General features: G+C 45.0%; 1 protein-coding gene across 1 annotated transcript; it reads left to right on the forward strand.

Moving 5' to 3' along the window:
• Positions 1-19130: 19130 nt before the first annotated feature.
• On the forward strand, positions 19131-20741 carry LOC143726030 (uncharacterized). The gene is made up of 3 exons (XM_077219017.1): positions 19131-19356; positions 19802-20479; positions 20614-20741. Exons 1-3 carry the CDS (start codon positions 19143-19145, stop codon positions 20739-20741), a joined length of 1020 nt encoding a protein of 339 aa, XP_077075132.1. The 5' UTR covers positions 19131-19142.
• Positions 20742-25272: the final 4531 nt, after the last annotated feature.

Raw genomic sequence — 25272 nt, forward strand, 5'->3', positions numbered from 1 at the left:
AAGGTCGGTCAGAAATCTTGGAGTAATATTTGATGACCAGCTGACCTTCACAGACCACATTACAAAGACAGCTCGATCATGCAGGTTTGCAATGTATAACATCAGGAAGATCAGGCCTTTCCTAACTGAGCATGCAACACAACTTCTCGTCCAGGCCCTGGTTATTTATAGGCTTGATTACTGCAATGCTCTTCTAGCTGGACTTCCGTCATGTGTTACTAAACCTCTACAAATGATCCAGAATGCTGTAGCCCGCCTTGTCTTCAACGAGCCCAAAAGGGCTGACTCCTCTGTTCATCTCACTGCATTGGCTACCACTCGCTGCTCGCATCAAATTCAAAGCTTTGACGCTTGCTTACAGATCTACCACAGACTCAGAATCCCTGACAGCATTCAAAAGACAACTGAAAACTCATCTCTTCCATGAGTACTTAACATAAAAAAATTAAAAAAATAAAAAATCTTCTCTTTTAAATCTTTCTTCCCTTTTAAATCTTCCCTTGTCTGGCTTTTGCTACTCTGAGCAATGCCTGAACTTTGTATTTTGAGCACTTCTTGCATCGTTCTTCCCTCTTCACGATGACTCTCTTGCTTTAGTCCTCAGATGTAAGTCGCTTTGGATAAAAGCGTCTGCTAAATGACTAAATCTAAATGTAAATTAATTTGCCAGCAAGAAAGATAGTATCATATTTTATATAATCTGCAATGACCCCCCCCCCCCCCCGCTTTTATTTCCTTTTTTATTCAAAATTTCACAAATTTGTTAGCTATAGCAGGATATATCTGATATTCCGATTGTCAAATATGTGCAAGTGGATGTGTTTTGTTGTTCAAACACCTTTATAACGATTGCGTTAGTTGAGCTGTATGCGCAACGTATTTTAGGTATCTTATTAAAATACCTAAAAAAATATGTACATTATTAGGAATTTACCACCACCGGCTCAATTTGAGATTATTATTATTATTATTTTATTTTATTTTTTGTTCTTTTTGCATGGAGTTTGCAAAGTGACAAAATGAATCAAAGCACAACTAACATTAGTCCACACCATTTTTTTTAGTTTCTGAATTTGATGTTATCAGAGGCTAAATGAAAAAAAATTATCTACTTTTGAGTCTTAGTTCATGCAAAAATATATAATTGCACTTTCATTTTCTCTATTTAAAAGTTTTTAATGCTGTTATTTAATGTTAAGTTTTTAAAATGTGATGTTAATAAAATACATTTTAACAGTTAAACTTAAAGCCTAGTTTATTAACATTTTGTTGGGGTGATTGGGGACAGGTGGGGCTCGGAACCCGTTTCCTACCTCCGAAGTGGGGAATGGCAGAAAAAGTTTGAGAAACACTGAGTTAGATGACGATTTGTTTTGTTGACTGGAGTTGGCTGGCTAGATGTTCGTTTGCCAGTGGCCTATATGAGGTAAAAAAATTGAAAAAATTGTGAAAATGTGAAAAAATTGGCTCTCATCCTCACGTCCTAAGGCTGTTGAGCGATCGCAACCTCCTCCTTCTGTCGGTCTATTTCCAAAGCACGCAGCTTCTCTTCTGAAAACTGTGGTTTGTAGACGTATGGTTGTAGAGGTTTCTTAATCTGAATTGCTATTTGTGCTCGTTGTGAATACGCAGGCCACAAAAAGTAATTATTTTTAAAAAAAAATTATCACTTTTACTCAAGACATGCTACCTGAAAACATATGATTCCATTCATTATGCTAAGCTAAGCTAGCGTCGCCACTGCCAAACTAAGACAATGCATGCACTGAGACAAAAATGCTTTAACCCACGTATCTTAATGTAGGGGAGACTGTGAATAAGCCCTATTTAAAAAAACGGTGGAGTGTTCCTTTAAGTTGCTGTTTGCTCCAATACAGTCACACGTTTTGGGGGAGACTGCATAATTTACTTGTGACTAGAGATGTCATCCATTGACAGCTAGTTGCTATGGGCTAGTTAGGAGGTTACGCCACTCCTTTTGAGGGCGCACGCCTGTACTGTACACACATACAATAAATTGACTACATTTGTTGCACACTTGAAACAAAATGTCTTCAAAAGTATGTAGAAGGTGGTTACAATTTATTTCCATTCCAGTAACTTCACACATTACATTTCCGTTTGCACTTGTAGGCTATGCTGATTTAATTTCACCAGACACTATGCTGACCCAAAGGGAAAATTCTAATAAAAGAGACACGTTGAACTTTTAAGTCTATAATGTTGGTTTGGCTGTTAATTGATTCACTCATCTACCAAACTTGTTTTTAAGATATGTTCATACCAAAAATGGATGCATGTGATTAATTTAGATTAATTAATCAGAGTATGTAATTAATTAGATTATTTTTTTAATCGATTGACAGCCCTAAATATTATTATTATTTTGTAGCAATCTTCATGTGCTAGTAAGTGGGCAAAAGGTGTTTAAAATGCTTTCCAACTTTTTGGTGAGGGAACATGCATTCTCCAAAACTGATTAGGATATACTGCCTCTCTCAAACCATTTGAACATTAACCTGTTAAGCTGCAACACCACTTTTGAAAAATCCCCAGAAATGGCATATCCAAACTAAAACAGATACAGTTCATGAACCCTTTGTACTAAAAGCAGAAGTATGATCTCATTTGAAAACTGACACCTGGCAGTGTATTGTAAATGTAGAATTAATTATTGTCATAATGAAAAAATAGTTATAAATAGCTTCAAAGTTTTGTAAAGTTATTATAAATTTATTTTTTTATGAAATATCTTCATAAAAATAATATTGAAGTTGGCATTGTTGCGTGCAGCAAGGATGAAGCAGAGAGTGAATCCAATCGCAAGCACTTTAATACTCCAACAAACAGAATATCCAGGGTAAACTCAGAATACGGCACACGGAACAAGGAACTGGGCACAACTCACATCAAACAACGACCGACAAAAACCAACTGAAACACAGAGATCTAAATAGACAGGCAAACAAGCTAAACAAGATAACAAGGGGGCGTGGTTAATCAGAAACACATGGGAACAATGATCAGACAATTAACAAGACACATGCCAAACAGGGAATCACATGACAGACAAGAAGAAGGAACAAGACACAAAACCCACACCGTGACATAGCCAGCCCCCCCCACAACACACACACTGGCTCGGGAACAGACAACACACACACACTGGCTCGGGAACAGACAACACACACACTGGCTCTGGCTCGGGAACAGACAACACACACACTGGCTCTGGCTCGGGAACAGACAACACACACACTGGCTCGGGCTCGGGAACAGACTACAGACACACTGGCTCGGGCTCGGGAACAGACAACACACACGCGGGCTCGGGAACAGACCACACACACACTGGCTCGGGAACAGACAACACACACACTGGCTCGGGCTCAGGAACAGACAACACACACACTGGCTCGGGCTCAGGAACAGAAAACACACACACTGGCTCGGGCTCAGGAACAGACAACACACACACTGGCTCGGGCTCAGGAACAGACAACACAAACACTGGCTCGGGAACAGACAACACACACTCGGGCTCGGGAACAGACAACACACACTCGGGCTCGGGAACAGACAACACACACTCGGGCTCGGGAACAGACCACACACACACACTGGCTCGGGAACAGACAACACACGCACTGGCTCGGGCTCGGGAACAGACAACACACGCACTGGCTCGGGCTCGGGAACAGACAACACACGCACTGGCTCGGGCTCGGGAACAGACAAAACACACACTGGCTCGGGAACAGACAACACACACACTGGCTCGGGAACAGACAACACACACACTGGCTCGGGAACAGACAACACACACACTGGCTCGGGAACAGACAACACACACACTGGCTCGGGCTCAGGAACAGACAACACACACACTGGCTCGGGCTCAGGAACAGACAACACACACACTGGCTCGAGAACAAAAAACACAAACACTGGCTCTGGCTCGGGAACAGACAACACACACACTGGCTCGGGCTCGGGAACAGACAACACACACTCGGGCTCGGGAACAGACCACACACACACTAGCTCGGGAACAGACAACACACACACTGGCTCGGGCTCAGGAACAGACAACACACGCACTGGCTCGGGCTCAGGAACAGACAACACACGCACTGGCTCGGGAACAGACAACACACACGCGGGCTCGGGAACAGACCACACACACTGGCTCGGGAACAGACAACACACACACTGGCTCGGGCTAGGGAACAGACAACACACACTGGCTCTGGCTCAGGAACAGACAACACACACACTGGCTCTGGCTCAGGAACAGACAACACACCCACTGGCTCGAGAACAAACAACACAAACACTGGCTCTGGCTCGGGAACAGACAACACACACACTGGCTCGGGCTCGGGAACAGACCACACACACACTGGCTTGGGAACAGACAACACACACACTGGCTCGGGAACAGACAACACACACACTGGCTCGGGCTCAGGAACAGACAACACACGCACTGGCTCGGGCTCAGGAACAGACAACACACGCACTGGCTCGGGAACAGACAACACACACACTGGCTCGGGCTCAGGAACAGACAACACACTGGCTCGGGCTCAGGAACAGACAACACACTGGCTCGGACTCAGGAACAGACAACACACCCACTGGCTCGAGAACAAACACAAACACTGGCTCTGGCTCGGGAACAGACAACACACACACTGGCTCGGGAACAGACAACACACACTCGGGCTCGGGAACAGACCACACACACACTAGCTCGGGAACAGACAACACACACACTGGCTCGGGATCAGGAACAGACAACACACGCACTGGCTCGGGAACAGACAACACACACGCGGGCTCAGGAACAGACAACACACACACACACTGGCTCGGGAACAGACAACACACACACTGGCTCGGGAACAGACAACACACACACTGGCTCGGGCTAGGGAACAGACAACACACACACTGGCTCTGGCTCAGGAACAGACAACACACACCCTGGCTCGGGCTCAGGAACAGACAACACACCCACTGGCTCGAGAACAGACAACACAAACACTGGCTCTGGCTCGGGAACAGACAACACACACACGGGCTCGGGAACAGACAACACACACTCGGGCTCGGGAACAGACCACACACACACTGGCTCGGGAACAGACAACACACGCACTGGCTCGGGCTCAGGAACAGACAACACACGCACTGGCTCGGGCTCAGGAACAGACAACACACGCACTGGCTCGGGAACAGACAACACACGCACTGGCTCGGGAACAGACAACACACGCACTGGCTCGGGAACAGACAACACACGCACTGGCTCGGGAACAGACAACACACGCACTGGCTCGGGAACAGACAACACACGCACTGGCTCGGGAACAGACAACACACGCACTGGCTCGGGAACAGACAACACACGCACTGGCTCGGGAACAGACAACACACGCACTGGCTCGGGAACAGACAACACACGCACTGGCTCGGGAACAGACAACACACACACTGGCTCGGGAACAGACACTGGCTCCGGTTCTGGAACAGACACCAGAACCGAAACAGCCACAAGGACAGACGTAAACACAGAAACAAACATAGAGCGATCAGATTCAGGTGTGACTTGAACAGTCTCTGGATCAGGTTCAGGCGTGACTTGAACAGTCTCTGGATCAGGTTCAGGCGTGACTTGAACAGTCTCTGGATCGGGAACAGACAACACACACACTGGCTCTGGCTCGGGAACAGACAACACACACACTGGCTCGGGAACAGACAACACACACACTGGCTCGGGAACAGACACTGGCTCCGGTTCTGGAACAGACACCAGAACAGAAACAGCCACAAGGACAGACGTAAACACAGAAACAAACATAGAGCGATCAGGTTCAGGCGTGACTTGAACAGTCTCTGGATCAGGTTCAGGCGTGACTTGAACAGTCTCTGGATCAGGTTCAGGCGTGACTTGAACAGTCTCTGGATCAGGTTCAGGCGTGACTTGAACAGTCTCTGGATCGGAAACAGACAACACACACACTGGCTCTGGCTCGGGAACAGACAACACACACACTGGCTCGGGAATAGACAACACACACACTGGCTCGGGAACAGACACTGGCTCCGGTTCTGGAACAGACACCAGAACAGAAACAGCCACAAGGACAGACGTAAACACAGAAACAAACATAGAGCGATCAGGTTCAGGCGTGACTTGAACAGTCTCTGGATCAGGTTCAGGCTTGACTTGAACAGTCTCTGGATCAGGTTCAGGCGTGACTTGAACAGTCTCTGGATCAGGTTCAGGCGTGACTTGAACAGTCTCTGGATCGGGAACAGACAACACACACACTGGCTCTGGCTCGGGAACAGACAACACACACACTGGCTCGGGGACAGACAACACACACACTGGCTCGGGAACAGACACTGGCTCCGGTTCTGGAACAGACACCAGAACAGAAACAGCCACAAGGACAGACGTAAACACAGAAACAAACATAGAGCGATCAGGTTCAGGCGTGACTTGAACAGTCTCTGGATCAGGTTCAGGCGTGACTTGAACAGCCTCCTGATCGGCAGACATGACTTGAACAGCCTCCGGATCGGCAGACGTGACTTGAACAGCCTCCGGATCGGCAGACGTGACTTGAACAGCCTCCGGATCGGCAGACGTGACTTGAACAGCCTCCGGATCGGCAGACGTGACTTGAACAGCCTCCGGATCGGCAGACGTGACTTGAACAGCCTCCGGATCGGCAGACGTGACTTGAACAGTCTCTGGATCGGAGACCAGCGGTGAGGGCGCCGTGCTGGACGGGACCAGCGGTGAGGGCGCCGTGCTGGACGGGACCAGCGGTGAGGGCGCCGTGCTGGACGGGACCAGCGGTGAGGGCGCCGTGCTGGACGGGACCAGCGGTGAGGGCGCCGTGCTGGACGGGACCAGCGGTGAGGGCGCCGTGCTGGACGGGACAGGGCGCCGTGCTGGACGGGACCAGCGGTGAGGGCGCCGTGCTGGACGGGACCAGCGGTGAGGGCGCCGTGCTGGACGGGACCAGCGGTGAGGGCGCCGTGCTGGACGGGACCAGCGGTGAGGGCGCCGTGCTGGACGGGACCAGCGGTGAGGGCGCCGTGCTGGACGGGACCAGCGGTGAGGGCGCCGTGCTGGACGGGACCAGCGGTGAGGGCGCCGTGCTGGACGGGACCAGCGGTGAGGGCGCCGTGCTGGACGGGACCAGCGGTGAGGGCTCTGTGCTGGATGGGACCAGCGGTGAAGGCTCTGTGCTGGACGGGACCAGCGGTGAAGGCTCTGTGCTGGACGGGACCAGCGGTGAGGGCGCGCTGTGCTGGACGGGACCAGCGGTGAGGGCGCTGTGCTGGACGGGACCAGCGGTGAGGGCGCTGTGCTGGACGGGACCAGCGGTGAGGGCGCTGTGCTGGACGGGACCAGCGGTGAAGGCTCTGTGCTGGACGGGACCAGCGGTGAAGGCTCTGTGCTGGACGGGACCAGCGGTGAAGGCTCTGTGCTGGACGGGACCAGCGGTGAAGGCTCTGTGCTGGACGGGACCAGCGGTGAAGGCTCTGTGCTGGACGGGACCAGCGGTGAAGGCTCTGTGCTGGACGGGACCAGCGGTGAAGGCTCTGTGCTGGACGGGACCAGCGGTGAAGGCTCTGTGCTGGACGGGACCAGCGGTGAAGGCGCTGTGCTGGACGGGACCAGCGGTGAGGGCGCGCTGTGCTGGACGGGACCAGCGGTGAGGGCGCTGTGCTGGACGGGACCAGCGGTGAGGGCGCTGTGCTGGACGGGACCAGCGGTGAGGGCGCTGTGCTGGACGGGACCAGCGGTGAAGGCTCTGTGCTGGACGGGACCAGCGGTGAAGGCTCTGTGCTGGACGGGACCAGCGGTGAAGGCTCTGTGCTGGACGGGACCAGCGGTGAAGGCTCTGTGCTGGACGGGACCAGCGGTGAAGGCTCTGTGCTGGACGGGACCAGCGGTGAAGGCTCTGTGCTGGACGGGACCAGCGGTGAAGGCTCTGTGCTGGACGGGACCAGCGGTGAAGGCTCTGTGCTGGACGGGACCAGCGGTGAAGGCTCTGTGCTGGACGGGACCAGCGGTGAAGGCTCTGTGCTGGACGGGACCAGCGGTGAAGGCTCTGTGCTGGACGGGACCAGCGGTGAAGGCTCTGGCCGGACGGGACCAGCGGTGAAGGCTCTGGCCGGACGCGGCTGACGTGAAGCTCTGGCCGGACGCGGCTGACGTGAAGCTCTGGCCGGACGCGGCTGACGTTAATCTCTGGCCGGACGCGGCTGACGTGAAGCTCTGGCCGGACGCGGCTGACTTGAAGCTCTGGCTGGACGTGGCTGACGTGAGGTTCTGGCTGGACGTGGGTGACGTGAAGCTCTGGCTGGACGTGAAAATCCAGCTGGGCGTGGAGGTCAGATGATGACCTGGCGTACCATGGGAGGAAGCTCTCCAGACATCGGGAGAGTGCCTCTCTCCAGTCCAGACCAGAGATATTGGGAAGCTCCCTCAGATTGACCTCCTTAGCCCCCAGGCGGTAACACAATTTAATAGCCTCGTCTCCGAGGGAGCAGGAAGTAGCAAGAGGAATAAATCCCCACGTGAACTGAAATAAATAAGGGCTATCCAGAGCCAAGGCTGCGACCTGACCCGCAAATTCCCGGCTCATGCTGGAGAGATCAGACGAGGTCCGTGCTGCTGGATTCATTTTAGGGTCGGTCGTTCTGTTGCATGCAGCAAGGATGAAGCGGAGAGTGAATCCAATCGCAAGCACTTTAATACTCCAACAAACAGAATATCCAGGGTAAACTCAGAATAAGACACACAGAACAAGGACTGGGCACAACTCACATCAAACAACGACCGACAAAAACCAACTGAAACACAGAGATTTAAATAGACAGGCAAACAAGCTAAACAAGATAACAAGGGGGCGTGGTTAATCAGAAACACATGGGAACAATGATCAGACAATTAACAAGACACATGGCAAACAGGGAAACACATGACAGACAAGAACAAGGAACAAGGAACAAGACACAAAACCCACACCGTGACAGGCATTGTACTAATCTATGTATGCACTGCAGCTAAAGCCACATGTCCGACCATGTTATATTTAAAATCTGAAGATGACAAGTCTAAAACTCTGTATTTAGTTAAATGTTTTTCAAGATCATGTCATATGACTTTATTTTGGTTAGACTCTAAAATGCAAACTGATGTTTATTGTCATGTTCTAAGCATCTATTCAGTCTGTTGTCTCTATTGTTTTGTGGTGCAAACGAGCCCCATTCAGTCTCAGTCTCCCCTGCACACATTCACACCTCTCCGGCCTGGTTATGGCTCTAAATATGTTTTTCTTTAGTCTTCATTATCAGAATCAGAATCAGAATCAAAAAGAGCTTTATTGCCAAGTGTGCTTGCACACACAAGGAATTTGTTTTGGTACTGAGGCTTCCAGTGGACATATACAAATACAAATACAAATACAACATGAAACATAATACTATAATTATAAGAATAAAAAATAAAAATATAAATATATGAGAATAAAACTATCACAGTTGGGTTTAGTCAGAATATACATTTTCAGATTTACAGATTATGAACCTATTTACAGTGTTTTGAATATTAGAAATAAATAAATCTACATATAAGTATCACCTGAGTTGTAGGATATTGCACTAAACAGTGGGAGTATTGCACTTACAGGCATATGCCTTGGGAGGAGTGTTAACTGTTCAGGAGGGAAATGGCCTGTGGGAAGAAACTGTTCCTGTGCCGAGATGTACTTGTGGCCAGTGATCTGAGTCTCCGTCTTGACGGTAACAGTTCGAACAGGTGGTGTCCAGGGTGAGTGGAGTCTGTGATGATTTTACCTGCTCTCTTCCTCACTCTGGAAGAGTACAGGTCCTGGAGGTTTGGCAGGGGGGCACCAATGATCCTCTCCGCAGTCCGGACTGTCCGTTGTAGTCTCCTGATGTCTGATTTGGTAGCTGAACCAAACCAGACAGTGATGGAAGCGCACAAGAAAGACTCAATGACGGCTGAGTAGAACTGAATCAGCAGATCCTGTGGCAGGTTGAACTTCCTCAGCTGGCGAAGGAAGTACAGTCTCTGCTGGGCCTTTTTCACAGTGGAGTCAATGTGATTGTCCCACTTCAGGTCCTGAGAGATGATAGTGCCCAGGAACCTGAATGACTCCACTGCTTCCACAGTGCTGTTCATGATGGTGAGTGGGGGGAGTGCGAGGCTGTTCCTCCTGAAGTCCACGATCATCTCCACTGTTTTGAGCGTGTTCAGCTCAAGGTTGTTATAACTGCACCAGGCAGCCAGCTGTTCAACCTCCACCGTTTTGGATGAGACCGATGACAGTGGTGTCGTCGGCAAATTTCAGGAGCTTGACAGTGGGGTCTTTACAAGTGCAGTCATTAGTGTACAGGGAGAAGAGCAGTGGGGAGAGAACCCCACCCTTTGGGGGGCTCCGGTGCTGATTGTGAGTGTCTTGGATGTGTGTTTCCCCAGTCTCACTCGCTGCTGCCGGTCCGTCAGGAAGCTGGTGATCCACTGACAGATCGAGGATGGTATGGAGAGCTGGGTCAGTTTGGCTGTGAGAAGACCAGGCATGATGGTATTGAAGGCCGAACTGAAGTCCACAAAGAGGATCCTTGCATAGGTCCCTGGTCTGTCGAGATGTTGCAGGATATAATGCAGTCCCATGTTGCCTGCATCATCCACAGACCTGTTTGCTCTGTAGGCAAACTGAAAGGGATCCAGCAGGGGTCCAGTGATGTCCTTCAGGTGGGCCCGCACCAGTCTTTCAAACGACTTCATGACCACAGACATGAGAGCGACAGGTCTGTAGTCATTAAGTCCAGTGATTTTGGGTTTTTTGGGGACAGGAATGATAGTGGAGCGTTTGAAGCAGCAGGGAACTTCACACTGCTCCAATGATCTGTTGAAGATCTGCGTGAAGACCGGGGCCAGTTGGTCAGCGCAGGCTTTTAAACAAGCAGATGAGATGCCGTCTGGGCCTGAGGCTTTCCTAGTCTTCTGTTTTTTGAAGACTCGGCTCACGTCCTCCACACAGACCTTAAGCTCAGGTTGGATGGCAGGAGGGGGGAGTAATGGGAGAGCAGGAGGTGATGGTGAATGTGTGAAGTGCAGATCAGACCGGGTGTGTGGTGTGAATGAGGGCTTTTCAAACCGGCAGTAAAATGAATTTAAATCGTCAGCCAGGTGTTGATTGTCCACAGATCGAGGGGATGGTGACTTGTAGTTGGTGATGTTCCTCAGGCCATTCCAGACTGATGATGGGTCGTTGGATGAAAACTGTTTTTTTCAGTTTATCAGAGTAGTTCCTTCTAGCAACTCTGATCTCCTTTGTCAATCTGTTTCTGGCCTGGTTATACAAGATTTTATCCCCACTTCTGTAAGCATCCTCTTTGGCATGACGAAGGTGTTTGAGTTTCCCAGTAAACCATGGTTTATCATTAGTGAATGATAAGAATGTCCTGGTAGGAATGCATGTATCCTCACAGAAACTTATATATGATGTTACAGTATCTGTGAGCTCATCCAGATCATTGGTAGCAGCTTCAAAAACAGTCCAATCAGTGCAATCAAAGCAGGCCTGTAGATTCTGCTCTGCTTCATTAGTCCATCTTTTTTCAGTCCTTATTCCAGGTTTAGCTGATTTCAGTTTCTGCCTGTAGGTCAGTATGAGATGAACCAAACAGTGATCAGAGAGCCCCAAAGCTGCCCGTGGGACGGAGTGATACGCATTTCTTATTGTGGTGTAACAGTGGTCCAGTATATTACTGTCTCTGGTGGGACATGTAACGTGCTGTCTGTATTTTGGTAGTTCACGGGAAAGATTTGCTTTGTTTAAATCCCCAAGAATGATTAAAAGAGAGTCTGGGTACCTTTGTTCCGTTTCAGATATTTGTTTCGCCAGCTGTTGTAGCGCCGTGCTCACGCACGCATCTGGAGGGATGTAAACATTCACGAGAATGAAAGAGGAAAATTCCCCAGGTGAGTAGAAGGGTTTACAGTTTATGAAATGTGCCTCTAAATTAGGAGAGCACATCTTCTTCAGTGTTGTTACATCTGAACACCAACACCAGTAATTATAATTACTAACGACATGCCTTTCACACTGTTTCAATCCCTAATTTATTTTTTCAATGTTCTCACTTCACATTTGAAACGGTATCAAATGACCTTCTTGAAAAAATAAACATTTCAGTAAGCATTCCTATTTAGAAAAAAGCATAAAAATAACAGATAGGTGGCAGGTGCATCTGAGGGCTATGTACCATGTTAGCTTAGCACACCATCAAGTCGAGTGTTTTAAATAACCTTCTGTGATCTGATTTGGCTTCAGTTAAAAATATCGGACAGAAAACATATCTATCCCAACATCTGAAAGAAAAGGCAGAAGATGACCCTGATTTTCAGAAGTGGTTAGTGACACACTAGCAGGATTACACAAGTCCTCTCATTCAAAACGAAATACTAGGCATAATGAGCAAAGACATTATAAGAGGAATAGCTGACACTATTCGATGCCTCCCAGTCACACAGTTTGCCTTGATTGTTGATGGGACACAAGACACAACAGGTCAAGAACAAGAATCTGTATGTCTTTGTTATGTGGATCATGACTTAAATCCTCATGAGGAATTCATTGGGATGTATTCAGTGCCTGAGACCACAGGAGAATCTCTTGCAAATAAATGTAGCATTAGATGTAATCTGCAGACTAAATTTGCTATTGTCAGCACTGCGTGGGCAGACATATGATGGTGCAGCGAATATGTTTGGCAATATTCTGGAACACAGGCTCAAATTAGGAAGAAACAACCACTTGCTTTATATGTGCACTGTGGAGCACACTGTGTTAATTTTATAGCACAGAAGACATGCACAGTTTCTATAGTTGTGCGAGATGCCCTTGACTGGGTTCATCATTTAGGAGTTTTGTGTGGACAGTCTGGCAAATTCAAACAGATGTTTCATCAGATTGCAAAATCTGACCATGGAACCTCAAGTGCCCTGAAACCACTCTGGGAAACTAGGTGGACTGTTAGACACGGTGCCATCCATTCTGCTTTAACACAGTATGACTCTATCCTCACTGCCTTAGAGGAAATGGCAGGGACTAACTCTCCCACTGCAGCCACTGCAAATGGTCTATTTCAACAGTTTATGAGAGGCAGAACTGTACTTGGTCTTGTGATGGCACAAGTAGTTATTGGAGAGTGTCTCAACAGGTCTCTTCAGAGAAGGACACAGACTGTTTCTAGCATGCAGGCTGCTGTTTGTAAGGTTCAGTCTACTCTCAATGGCAAGAGGAGTGATGATCCCTTCCAACACCTTTTTGAGAGGGTATCTACAGTTGTGAATTCTTTAGACTTAGAACCCATAACAATGCCAAGAGTTCGACAACCACCCAAGCGCTATAGTGGAGAATCAAGTGGTTTCAGTCCTAAAACTCCTATGGAATACTACAGAGTTGAGTTTTATAAGGTACTTGACACCATTCACATGCAGTACACTGAAGGTTTCCAGCAGGGTGGTCTTCTTACCTTACAAAAGCTGGAGAATACCTTGCTTTCTGGAAAGATTGATCCGGTGTTTCATGACTACCCAGAAATTAATGCCCAGCTGCTGGAAATCCAGCTACCTATTGAAGGGGGTGGATTGGAATCCACTGCTGCTTCAATGTATATGTAATGATTGATTATAATTAAGGTATTAATCAATATTTTTCCTTCTAAATATCAAATGAGTTGAATGACTTCTCTGGAGATTTTAATTTATTTATATAAGTTACCAGTGTGATTACTGAAATGTTCTTTTCATGTATTCTTTAATGTCTGTATTTGATATCTGAATGCAGTGCTTGCTTATTTAACCCAGCTTCCAGAAATGAAATAGGGACTTGTTTTGTGTTTGAGAAAGGTCTTCAATGTGTTAAAATATATAGGGGTCATTGAAGCCAATAGTTTAAGGGACCATTTATTTGTTAAAGCCTTTCTTTCCAGTTAGACTAAAGTTTAGCTATCCTTGAGAGAAAGAACGCATTATCTTGATGTTTTGAGAGGACTCTCCTGTTTATAGTGAGAGCCTGGCCAAATCCAACCTTGGAAAAGCTGTGTGTCGGTGTGTGTGTTAGTCTTCTTGGTTACAGGTTAAGGAACCACTGGCATTATTGGAGATTGACTGAGTTGTTGTTCTGGACATGCTGGCGCCCAGCAACCCAAATCTGCGACCTGGAAGGTCATGACGTGCCTAACTTCAGCTGCATAATCGATGGAGATATGCTTCAGTCTATCTGTATATGTGTGGAAAATTACTGTGTTTATCTATTTCATAGCCAATGAGAATCATTCATCCTGTATTCAATGACGTAGCTTAGACCTTGGAAATCGTATAACTGCTGTGATCTTTGTAACTGTAAGCGGGGCGGCCTACGAACTCCTGTGTGAGTATTGAAGCTGACTTCTGCTGATGAAACTGCAAGCTATCTTCAGTAAATATTTTCTTTAATTTTTTATAATTCTGACTCTGGGTCTTCATTCTTCATATCTGGTTCTGGGTCTTTAACTGTATACCCCTTACAATAGCCTGAGACACAGAGGATGCAGTGGAGTAAATAATTGTATCGTCAGCATAAAAATGTAGCTTTGCCGATTGTATTCCCTGCCCCAATTCATTAATAAAAATAGAAAAAAGAAGTGGTGCCAATAAAGAACCTTGCGGGACACCCTTCCTGACTATTACCATGGATGAGGTGTAATTATCTACAGCAACACATTGAGTTCTATCCGATAAATAATTTTTAAACCAACTCACAGCCGAATTATCGAGGCCAACACTTTTAAGCCTCCGTAACAGTAAAACATGATCCACTAAGTCAAACGCTTTTGTCAAAACAAAAAATAAGGCCGCACAATGTTGTCTATTATCGAGAGCCGTAATTAAATCATTAGTGACTAATGTAGTAGCTGTTATCGTACTATGGCCCGCTCTAAATCCTGACCGAAATGCGTTCAAAATATTATGACTAAGTAGATATTCTTTCATTTGATCATTTATAATAGATTCAAAAACTTTTGCTAAAACCGGTAATTTAGAAATCGGACGATAATTATTCAAATCGGAAGGATCGCCTCCTTTTAATAAAGGCATAACCATAGCCGATTTCCAAGATGGCGGAATTACATTAGTGGATAGACTCAAATTAAAAATCGATGCAATAGGTTCGGCAATAATATCTGCTGACAATTTTTTAAAAATTGGTTCAATTTGGTCAGACCCACCTGATTTCTTACAGTCTAAATTTCGGAGTAGTTTATGAACTTGGGACGGCAATACAGGGGCAAAAGAAAATAAATCTGATTCACTATTAGTCAACTCATCAGTTCTCTGTTCATCAAGGACCAATGAATTGTCTGTTATCAAACCAGCTGAAATAAAATGACTATTAAACGTATTAACAATATCAGCCTTGTCTGTAATCAATCTTTGATTCAATTTTAAAACTTTTGGAAGATTAGTGGATGTATTTGATCCTATAAAAGATTTCGTTAATTTCCAAAATTTAGAAGGACAATTCATGTTATCATTAATCAGGTTTAAATAATACTGACTCTTCGAACTTTATATTAATTTTGTACACTTATTTCGTAATAATCTATATTGAGACCAGTCCTCCTCACCATTTGTTTTCTTTGCTTTAGACCAAGCCACGTTTCTTTGCTTAATAAGATTAGAGACGGATTCATTGAACCAAGGATTATTTCTACCTCTCACCCGAAATCTACGTAAAGGAGCATGTTTATTACAAATTTCTAGAAAGATAGATTTGAAATAATCCCAAGCATTAACCACATCAGGTATAATTGAAACCAACTGTAAATCACTATTATATACATCATGCAAAAAAGCCTGTACATTCAAATTTTTAAATTGACGTTTAAGATTTGTATTGAGAATAGAGATCCCCAACATGTGAGGCCTCCATCTTGAAGGTTTTTGTAGCAGGCCCCTCATCTAACCCCTTCCTGATGTTGGCTCCAGGTCTGTTAATAGCATGAGAAAAAGTAGATGTCATCACAGGCCTCTGCCCAGTCGAACACCAACAGGTGCCGTGTAAGCTCACGGACACCTGATCAGTGGGCCAGTGGCGCTTCATGCCGCCTGTTAATCTTGGTTATTCTTGGTTATGACAGCCAATCACGTTCCCTGCTGCAACCAAGATTCGTACTATTCTTGGTTATGACAGCCAATCACATTCCCTGCTGCAACCAAGATTAGTACGCTTATGGCCAATCGCGGCTCTCATCGCTACCATGATTCAACCTAGTAACTAACCAAGAATTGACCAATAAACGTCAAGAGTCACCTCCCCCCAGAGACTTGCGAATTGGGACTGGAGAAGAGGATAACATTCATTGATTAACTTCGGATCAAAATTCGCAAAGTAAGTCAGTCTTTTGTCAATAAAAGTAAAGTGCCAAATATATAGTTGTTTTATATGAATAACCTGTGTCTCAGACTAGCTAATAATTCAAGTAATTAATACAAAATATAATTAAAAAATGTATTTATAGATAAAACGACCAAGCAGAACAAAGCATATAACGTTACAGTTTACTACAGCTTTACCAGTTGCAACATTAAAATGATTGTTACACACTAAGGCATCACTAATTATAATTCAATTACTGTAATATAGTGTACATTATGCTTCTACTTTTAGTACTTTTACTATATTTTGATGCTAAACTAACTTGTTTTAGCTAACGTTAAGTAGGCTAACATTTTGAATGCATTACATTTAACTGTTACTTGTAATAGAGCAAAGGATTTCAAAGAGGGGAAAGTAGTGGTATAACAATGGTATAATAATGGTATAATAATTATTGAAAAAATGACCTCTTATTCTGGGATCATTCTGAGATTCTGATATGTAAATCAACATTTTAAGCCTGTTAGAAAAATATAGACACACAAAGCATAATATATAATCAACATTACAAGGTGATCATGAGTAAATATAGTAATGTAATATGCACGGCTGTATTAACTAATGTGTTACCAAATGTGTTTGTCTGTTTCTTTCTCTAAATTCTTTATATCTTCAAACATTTTTTTTTAAATTTAGATGGAACCTCGCTTCAGGAGACGAGCTGATGGCAGCCTGAATCTGACTGATACAATGGAAGCGGCAAAGGTGAAGGAGGCCAACAAAGGAAAGCCGTACACAAGACCCCTGTCCCCTGACATAGTGCTGGACAAGGCCAAGAAAAGCTTAAGTCAGCACCACGGAGATCTAGTTAACAGAAAGCACCTGCTGGGTTTCTTTGAAATCCAGTTTGGTGTATTTCGAGGGCAAACATTCAAGTGGGTGGCTGAAAATGCGCTGGGGTATGCAGCTTACTTGGTGGCAGCTATGAAGAGGGACCCCACAGGAGGCAGCAAAGACTCCCAAGAACATGCCCACAACAAAGAGAGTTTCAGGGAGTATTTTGAGCTCTTTCCTTCTGGCAGAATTGCCATTGCCATGAAGGAAGAGCAATATGCTGGGAAAGCTCTCCAGCACGCTGCCACCACCCAGCATGCTACCACCACCACCCAGCACGCTGCCTCCACCGAGCCCGCTACCAACACCACCCAGCACGCTACCACTACCACCCAGCACGCTACCACCACCACCCAGCACGCTGCCTCCACCCAGCACGCTACCATCACATCCCAGCACGCTACAACCACCACCCAGCACGCTGCCTCCACCCATACTTCCACCGCCTCTCTCCGCTCCCTCTTGTTTAGGAAGTTGCCTAACCAGAAAAGCCTGACCAAGACCATTGAAAGGCTGGTTTCCCCCGTCAAATCCACACCTTGTAAGCAAACATTTATTTGTATAACACTTTTTTGGTGTGTTTAGTATTTATTGCTTTGTAGGAGTTTAGGATTTATTGTTCTGTAGTCATGTTTATCTGTTCTGTGTTTTGTTTTGTAGCTTTGGCCCAGGCACGTACGCGGCCACCCTCACCTGCCCGACTGTGTCCATTGAGGCAGCCACAGGGACCTCAGCTATCCTCACTCGCCCGACTGTGTCCATTGAGGCAGCCACAGGGACCTCAGCTATCCTCACTCGCCCGACTGTGTCCATTGAGGCAGCCACAGGGACCTCAGCTATCCTCACTCGCCCGACTGTGTCCATTGAGATAGATGACAGCACACTGCTGGCAGAGGCAACTAAGTTTGAGATGGCACATCTGGCATGTATGTTTATACTTATTTAAAACATGCAACAAAATATTCAAGTTCCATTCCAGGGATAAAAAAGTTAAGGGAAGTTATTGTGAATTTGCATTTGTTGTATTTATTACATTTTTTGTTTTTTTCCCCAGCACAACGAGTCTGTCTTCCATCTGGATGGATACACACTCTGCCTGAAGTGGATCAGAGGTGGATTTCCAAGGCTCTGTTCAGGTGGACAGCACAGGGCCATCCTGAGCTGATCTTTAGCAGGGTGGACGAACTTTGGTGGTATCCTCCACAGGTTCCACTGAAGACCAGTAATTGCCCTCCCTTAGAGAACTACTCTTGCCATCCCCTGCTGCTCTGGATGCCACGAAAACTGTGGCAAGTGAAGCTGACCTGTCCACATCCAGACTGTCAGAAAGACCTTCTGACCTCAGCTGGCTTGCATCAAAAGATCAGGCAGGTGTTTGCCTTGGGTAAGATATACTTTGTGGCATCTGAGTACCTGGCCTGCCGAAGATGTAAGAGGAAGGTCATCAGCTGGAGCCATGATATCGTCTCCCAGCTCATTATTGGCCACAGGGTGCAGTTCCCTTGCATTCTTACATCCAAACTTGCATGTGACGTCGAGGTAGTGTGTTTGATGCGTCAGTGAGGGCTGGGAAACAGCAGCAGCCAGATCCAGCGCAAGCTGCAGGAACGTCATACTGAGGTGTGGTTGCAAAAGACAGTCCAGTATCTGACAGATTGCAAGGGGATTGCCAGTGCTGTCACTTGTAGCCTGATCCTGCCTGTGACATTTGAATCTGCTCCTTCAATGCCTTCTGTCCCTAAGCACCGGTGGTTGATGCAGGTGTACGCCCAGGATGTCCTGCAAAGGCTGGATGAGATCAAGGCCACTATCACATCACAATATGGTCGGATCTTAAAAATGGATTCAACAAAAAAAGTGGCCAGAAAACTAGCAGGACGCAGCTATGGCACTGCTACCTGGGCAACCAATGTTGGCAATGAGCACGGACAGGTGATCATGTCCGTGCTCACAGCCAGTGAAGGTTTTGGTTTGTTTGTTTGTTTGTTTGTTTGTAAACTTTATTGTCCTTCTTCAGGAAATTTGTCTTGGGCTCAAAGCTACATTAATACACCACATACATACAGCAAATGGACTCGAGGCTGCATTAGTACAGTATACATATAACATAACAAATAACAAATGCACACACAGAAACTATTGACCTACATTACTGCATCTTGCTATTTAACATGTTAGTTGATAGGGGAATAAAGGATTTTTTATAACGGTTACTCTTACACAATGGTACTCTATACCGTCTCCCTGAAGGCAGCAACTCATACATTGGAAATAAAACATGGCTGGTATCACCTACTATTGTCTGTGCATTTTTTAAAACCAACGATTCATAAATTGATTGAAGTGATGAGTATTCCCTTATACCCATAGGGCCAATGTCTCGGGTCAATGTCCCTTATACCCATAGGGCCAAGGTCTCGGGCCAATGATTGAAGGCCTCATCAAGCGATACAGAGTGGCTGGGGTGGCTCCTCCCGAGGTACTGTATGTCGACCGAGACTGCTGTGGCAACACTCTTCTGAGAAGAATGTTTGAAGAGTGGGAGCAAATGATCATCCGTTTAGATGTATGGCACTTCATGCGGAGGTTTGCTGTGGGTTGCACCACTGACTCTCACCAGTTGTATGCCACATTTATGAGTCGCCTCAGCCACTGTATTTTCATGTGGGACCAGGTTGACCTGACGGCCCTGAAGAAGGCAAAGCATGCAGAGCTAGAAGCTAACTGGAAACCCACATCCGAGGCTGATGTGCTGCGCTGTATCAGCCGTAACGAGCTAGCCCTACATTGCAGGAGAACCACTCGCGGGACCAAGGAGACCCTGGCGCTGATTGATAGCCATATTCAGGCCTTTGATGGAGATGCTGGTCGTGACACTATGGGAGTCCCACTAATAAACTCAGCCCGGATGAGAGAGATATTGAAGTCCCAGCGGAAGCATGTGGCCTGCATCCAGGATCCTGTAGGTGTGCAGCTCTACATGCAGACGGGCACTGTAGTGAAGGGAGGGCACCGTCTGCCAACCTACCGCTGTGCCAGAGGTTCCACTTCGCTTGAGTCATTTCACCTGCACCTTAACAGATTCATCCCAGGTAAATAAGTGACTTAACTGAATTATTAAAATAAGATTTGATTTAATTATATATTAAAATAACTATGGGAACAGCTATTTGTGTATCCATATGACATTTTTGTGTGGTCTTATTTTTCTTTTTTGAATTTACAGGTACGCTGGCGAGTGACACCTTCTTCCAGGCGTATCTTTTGGATGGACTTGCAAGGTGGAATGAGGACCGGGCTGTGGCAGCAACAACTCCATTTCATCATTGTCTGTGGTTCCTCCATCACCAGTGACATCTGTCACCTGCTCCATTTCATCATTGTCTGTGGTCCCTCCGTCTCCTGTCACCAGCCCACTGCACAGTCATTCAAAGCCAGGACTCTTTCCTGGAGCACATAGCTGTGAGTTTACCAAAGTATCTATATAGAGTTATTGTGACAACAATTACCACCACCTCTATGTATATATGTCTTATTGAAAGGCAAAAATACAAATTTAAACTGAATGTTTGCCTTTTTCATGTAGTTCCAGTGGACCAATTATCAGCTGAAACTGGTCTTCTGACATCTGAAGAGAACACTTATCATGATGTAAGGGCCCAGTGTACATTTACGTCTGTAAACAAAATCTTAGTTATGTTTGCTGTGCTTTCATGTGAATATTTGTATTCATTGCTGCTATCAAAAGTTCCTAAATTATCTTTTATTTTAGGATTCTGTTTGACCTGATAATATTGGGGGTATGGAGCCGTGCAGGACTTGGCAGAGTTCTTGGTTAGCCTCAGAGACCACCGTCTGGCCTTGACTGGAGAAGAGTGTGTCAAGATCATCACCCTATGGCAGGCATTGGGGGAGTATGACAAGAGGAAAACCATTTACCCACGACGTCACCAAACCTCCCTAAAACAGGGACGATTCAGAGCCACTAAGAAGATTGTGGCACCAGGTGTGGAGAGCACCAAAAGGTATGTTAAATTTAGCAAACACAGGTTCTTGATTGTCTTAAATTTTTTATAAAACAAACCACAAAACAAACTATGCACAGATATTAAAAATTTACATCTAGACAACACAAAGCAAAACAGACAGATTAGAAAAGGGGGAAACAAACAAGAAAAATAACAGAGTAAGGATCACACATTGAAATGAATATGTATTCTGCTGTAATTTGCAGGTGTTTCGTTGGGGCTCATAGTCCTGCACAGTGGCCTGACTGCAACCGAGTGGTGGAGGCCATCTTCACAAGGCTTTGTGCCCTCTACCCAAACGTGGTGCGGTGTGATGGAATGAGGGTGTCCCGCTTCACAATGGTGGTGCGTGCTTACAAGCACATCCTAGAGTGCATCCTCACCAATTCTAAGGTGATGAGCGAGACCACCATCCAGCTCCCAGAAGTTAACACTGCAACAGTCACACAATGGTGAGTAAATTAGCATTGTTCCAGCTAAGCATAAATTGAAGTGCCACACAAAGCGTTCAAGTCTTTTATGTGGTTGTCTTACAGTTTTTTTCAATCGCCAACAAGCGCTTACCCATACTTCAGATACTTTTTCGAAACTCTTAACACAGACTCACACCAACAAAACACAATTGGCCAAATGGATGATTTTCTTCTCAAAAACACATTTTGTTAAATATATATTAACTCTTCATTTCAAAATAGAACACATCTTTCTCTACACACTAAATTTCCCAAAACACTGGAAATCTGACTCAAAATGAAATTATTCTGTCAAAGAATAACACTTGATTTCACTTCACGAGGTACATGCAGTCAATCAAAGTACACCAGGTTTCAAAATAATGGCTATTGTTGACATTACAAAAACTACATAGACTTGTATGTGTCAGTTTTACAGGTAATTGCATGCAAAACATGCAATCCCCCGTTTTTACACTAAATTTCTTGGTTGGGACTTTTATTTCCACATGTACCGTACTGTTCACATTCAAAAGCATTCCAGTAAAAAGCAAATCAGTTTTTTTCACCTCTCTCTGCACCTGCACCTCTCACTGCATCACTCACTGCACCTCTCACTGCATCTCTCACTGCATCTCTCACTGCATCACTCACTGCATCTCTCACTGCATCTCTCACTGCATCTCTCACTGCACCTCTCACTGCATCTCTCACTGCACCTCTCACTGCATCTCTCACTGCATCTCTCACTGCACCTCTCACTGCACCTCTCACTGCACCTCTCACTGCAAATCTCACTGCACCCCTCAGTCCATCTCTCACTGCACCTCTCACTGCACCTCTCACTGTACTTCTCACTGCACCTCTCACTGCATCTCTCACTGCATCTCTCACTGCACCTGTCACTGCACCTCTCACTGCATCTCTCACTGCATCTCTCACTGCATCACTCACTGCATCTCCCACTGCATCTCTCACTGCATCTCTCACTGCACCTCTCACTGCATCTCTCACTGCATCTCTCACTGCACCTGTCACTGCATCTCTCACTGCACCTCTCACTGCATCTCTCACTGCACCTCTCACTGCAGCGGCATTTTACTGAAGCAAGGATACCCGAGACAAGGGTGTGATCAATTGCTCTGTGATCTCAGCTGTGTCTTGCTGTTGCATCATAGTCATGATCAAACCGTAGTTGAACATACCATCTTTTGTATAATTGCTTAAATGTTTATTCAAATTGGTTGCTTTATGTTTTCCCAGGTACAGCAGGCGTTGTAAGTCACAGGAACAGGAGATATTGAAACAGGGTATCCAAGCCCCTGAAGCACCCATGGCAGGACCTGAGAACCTTCCTGCTGCTATGCAGAAAGGACCGACTCTCTGTTCCGGCAATTTGTCAGAGCCACACCTTTTTATCCTGCCACCAAATACTGCTGGGGTGGCAAAACTCAAGGGGAGGTCGCAACCTCAGGCCATCTTCCGGGCTCCACCATCACATCAAGGACTTCCTGTCCCTATTGCACCAGCACCACCTGTCTCTCTCCCTTTCATTTTACCACCTGTGCAGCTTCCTACAGTGCCTGGTCCCTCACAGGTGATGTTCTTCAACCTCCCATTACCGTCAGCTATGCCACCATCAGCTCAGACACAGACATCCAGTCAAGCGGTTCCTTACTCCACTCAGCAATATAGAAAGAGAAAACAGAAGAGGGAGAGTGCTGGAACAGTGACAAGAAAGTATGTTAGGAAGACAGGCGTCATTCTTTGCAGAAAGTGCAATAAGGAGAGAAAGCCACCAACACATCTTCAGTACTTTGGCAACTGGTACTGCGAAGAGTCTGAGACTAAATCATATGATGAATGGAGGGCTGTGCTGATGGAACGAGGTTATAGGAAAAAAAAGCCAGGAAATGACAACCCTCCAGCTTCTTAAAATTGCTCTTTCAGCATGTTATTTTTATTTATTTATTTGATTAATGTTTGATTATAGAGCAATTCTCCAACAATGACAGCTGTCTTTAAAATGTATAACAACTATGTGTGTGATGCCTTTTGAATCATTTTTAAACATGGTTGGTGTGTGTATGTGTGTGTGTGTGTGTGTGTGTGTGTGTGTGTGTGTGTGTGTGTGTGTGTGTGTGTGTGTGTGTGTGTGGGTGTGGGTGTGTGTTGCGCGCATGCATCTGTGAGTAGGATGGGGATAATGGGTGTTGTGTTTGTACCTTTATTTGTGTTTTATTCATTTTACTTTTCTTACACTTTATTTGATTACATTTGTTTACAGTTTTTAGAATAGGAGTGAAAGACAGGTATACTGTATCAGGTAATTTAATTCTTATTGGAGTTAAGTAAAATACTTGGCCCAGGGAAAGAAACTACAGTATCCAGAGATTGGTGGTCCATTGTTTTAATGGTCCTGTTAGTAGCTGTCGTCAGGGCAACAGGTGGTTGCCTGGATGAGAACAGTTTATTTTAGTTATTTTGTTACATTAACTTATGCCTTAAGTTATTTATGTACCTGATTATCATTAATATCATTATTACTATTATTATTAATACTAATATATATTTTTAATAATAATAATAATAATAATAATAGATGAGAAGCATTTTTTTTAGTTTATTTATGTTTAGCTATGCCTTAAGTTATTTATGTCCCGGAGTGTGATAATATTAAAATAAATGTAATGGGTTTGGATGTTTCTGTGTTTTTTCTTATTCATCTACTTCCTCTTTTCATTATTATTATTGTTGTTTACTGTATTATTTACTACAACAACTACACTAAAATTATATACACATTTTAATTTCTGGGCAACAGGTGGTTGCCTGGATGAGAAGAGTTTATTTTAGTTATTTTATTACGTTAACTTATGCCTTAAGTTATTTATGTACCTGATTATCATTAATATCATTATTACTATTATTATTAATAATAATAATAATAGATGAGAAGCATTTAAGTTATTTATGTACCTGATTATCATTAATATCATTATTACTATTATTATTAATAATAATAATAATAGATGAGAAGCATTTAAGTTATTTATGTACCTGATTATCATTAATATCATTATTACTATTATTATTATAATAATATATATTTTAAATAATAATAATAGATTAGAAGCATTTATTTTAGTTTATTTATGTTTAGTTATGCCTTAAGTTATTTATGTACCAGATTATTATTACTACTATTATTATTAATATTACCAGTTTTAATAATTGTTGTGATTATATTAAAAAAATATAATGGGTTAGGACGATTTTGTGTTTTTCTTCTTCATCTTCTTCCTCTTATAATTATTATTATTATTGTTTACTGTATTATTATATACATATGTTAATTTCTACACATGATAGAATTACCTGGACTTAAATGTGTAGTTAAATAAC

Source organism: Siphateles boraxobius, unplaced genomic scaffold, assembly GCF_051911475.1.
Source record: "Siphateles boraxobius isolate OS27281-9 unplaced genomic scaffold, OSU_SipBor_1 77, whole genome shotgun sequence".
Lineage (NCBI taxonomy): Eukaryota > Metazoa > Chordata > Actinopteri > Cypriniformes > Leuciscidae > Siphateles > Siphateles boraxobius.